Here is a 1,763-nt window from a genome sequence, read left to right on the forward strand (position 1 = left end):
ACATATATATATATATATATATTTATAAATTTATAAGCAAGGCATATTGTGTTTACCACTTTATGGATAAACAGTACGATTGTCATATTTGTTTACATGGCTGGGTTCCTCTTTTTATAAAAAAATAAAAAAAACCGGACTGACATTAGAGGAACAACAAAATATTTCAAACAATATATCTATCATACTTTTAAAAAAACAACAGGTTTTCCTCAGGCTGGTGTGTGCTGGGAGTCTCCCACAGCTCCGTTTCCTTCCGGAAGTCCTTCATACTGAGAGAAGAGTCTGGAGTGTGATTGTGCTGGTCGGTGGAGGTCAGAGGTCAGAGGTCAGCTGTTAGGGACAGGAGGAGAGAGGAGGAGAAGACACAGAGGGAGAGGGAGAGCGGAGGCAGCGCGGCGGAGCTGATGGTGGACAGCTGGAGCTCGGAGCGGAGGAAGGCAGACAGAGGCACCTGGGACACCAGCGTCGGGCTGGCCGAGTTTAAGAGCGAGTCGATCTTCTCTGCCTCTTTACTGCAGGCTTCGATCTGCACAGGAGAGCACAGCACACGCTTCAGCTCGACTCGGCAGAAACAGGGCATTCAGTCCTTGCAGACAGCTTTAATATTTCTAGGCAAATGTGAGGAACATCTGGAGCGTATGATGCAACCGCATGAAAGACTCCTTCACATCTCCACTCACTGTTAGCCAGACGCTCTCCAGAGCACTAGTGCACACGATTCATAGAGAAATCATCCCGGCAACAGTGTATCAAAGCATGCTTTCACTAGGGTTGAGTGATACATCTTTACTGTATAGAATATCGGTCAACTTATTTATTACTTTTATATATTTAGTACATTTACTGTTATTAAATATGTAATTGCTCATGCTTTTTTCCAGCTATTTTGTCAGCTTCTAACATTGACTTAATCTCTAATCATTTAATAATGCTGTTTAATGTAAACCTCATTTAATTAAAATTAATCTGTTTTTCATACTGTACATTATAATGTTGTGATGCCTAAATTCACTTTTTAAAACGACCTATTTTATTGATTTATTTGAACTTGTTTAAATAATTTAATTATATATTCATTTAAAGAAGTTAATTAATTCTACATTTATTCTGTCAAAATACTAAGAATCAGTCATTTACTGGTTATCAGCCATAATCCTCACTATATTTTGTGTTTTTAATTTTAACGGCTTTATTAAATTAATATATAATTAAACTATAATTAAATTGTCAATTATTTCTAAATTTATTCTGTCAAAATACCAAGAATTAGCCTGGTTATTAGCCATAATATGAAAATAACATCCCTAATTTTCCCATTCGCAGTAAATGCAGCAGGTCCAGATGGAGATCAGAGAGTATGCAAAATGTACATTTGAGGTATTTTATGTTTTATCAATATCAATCCAATATTCCTGAATACGGACTGGTTTTCATACTGTAGAAGCTAGCTGTGAAGCTCCATTAGCACAAGCTCTCTTCATTTTAGAGTGATTGATAATTACTGCACTGTACTGTATGTTTGATGAAGACACACCTGCAGCGGCGTGGGCTGCTGATCGACAGGCACGATGAGGACGATGAGCTCAGAGTCGATGCTCAGATAACCGAAGATATCACACTGAGGAACAGAGATGTGCAGCCGCAAGATCTTCAGGATGTCATGAACCGTCACCGGCTGATTCCGGTTCAGCTGAAACACACACATACACACACACACAGATACACACACACACACACAAAGAAAAACAAGTAGATAGAAT

General features: G+C 38.6%; 1 protein-coding gene across 1 annotated transcript in view; it reads right to left on the reverse strand.

The window, feature by feature from the left end:
• reck (reversion-inducing-cysteine-rich protein with kazal motifs) overlaps positions 1-1,763 on the reverse strand; it is a 53,312-nt gene continuing 51,549 nt past the window's right edge. Inside the window, exons 20-21 of the mRNA XM_016539022.1 lie at positions 1,538-1,693; positions 1-529 (exon numbers count right to left, since the gene is read on the reverse strand). Of these exons, the coding sequence (XP_016394508.1) occupies positions 323-529; positions 1,538-1,693 (363 nt within the window). The 3' untranslated portion in view covers positions 1-322. The remainder of the gene's footprint in view (positions 530-1,537; positions 1,694-1,763) is intronic.

The sequence above is a fragment of the Sinocyclocheilus rhinocerous genome, unplaced genomic scaffold (assembly GCF_001515625.1).
Source record: "Sinocyclocheilus rhinocerous isolate Xijiao unplaced genomic scaffold, SAMN03320098_v1.1 scaffold2773, whole genome shotgun sequence".
Taxonomy (NCBI): Eukaryota; Metazoa; Chordata; class Actinopteri; order Cypriniformes; family Cyprinidae; genus Sinocyclocheilus; species Sinocyclocheilus rhinocerous.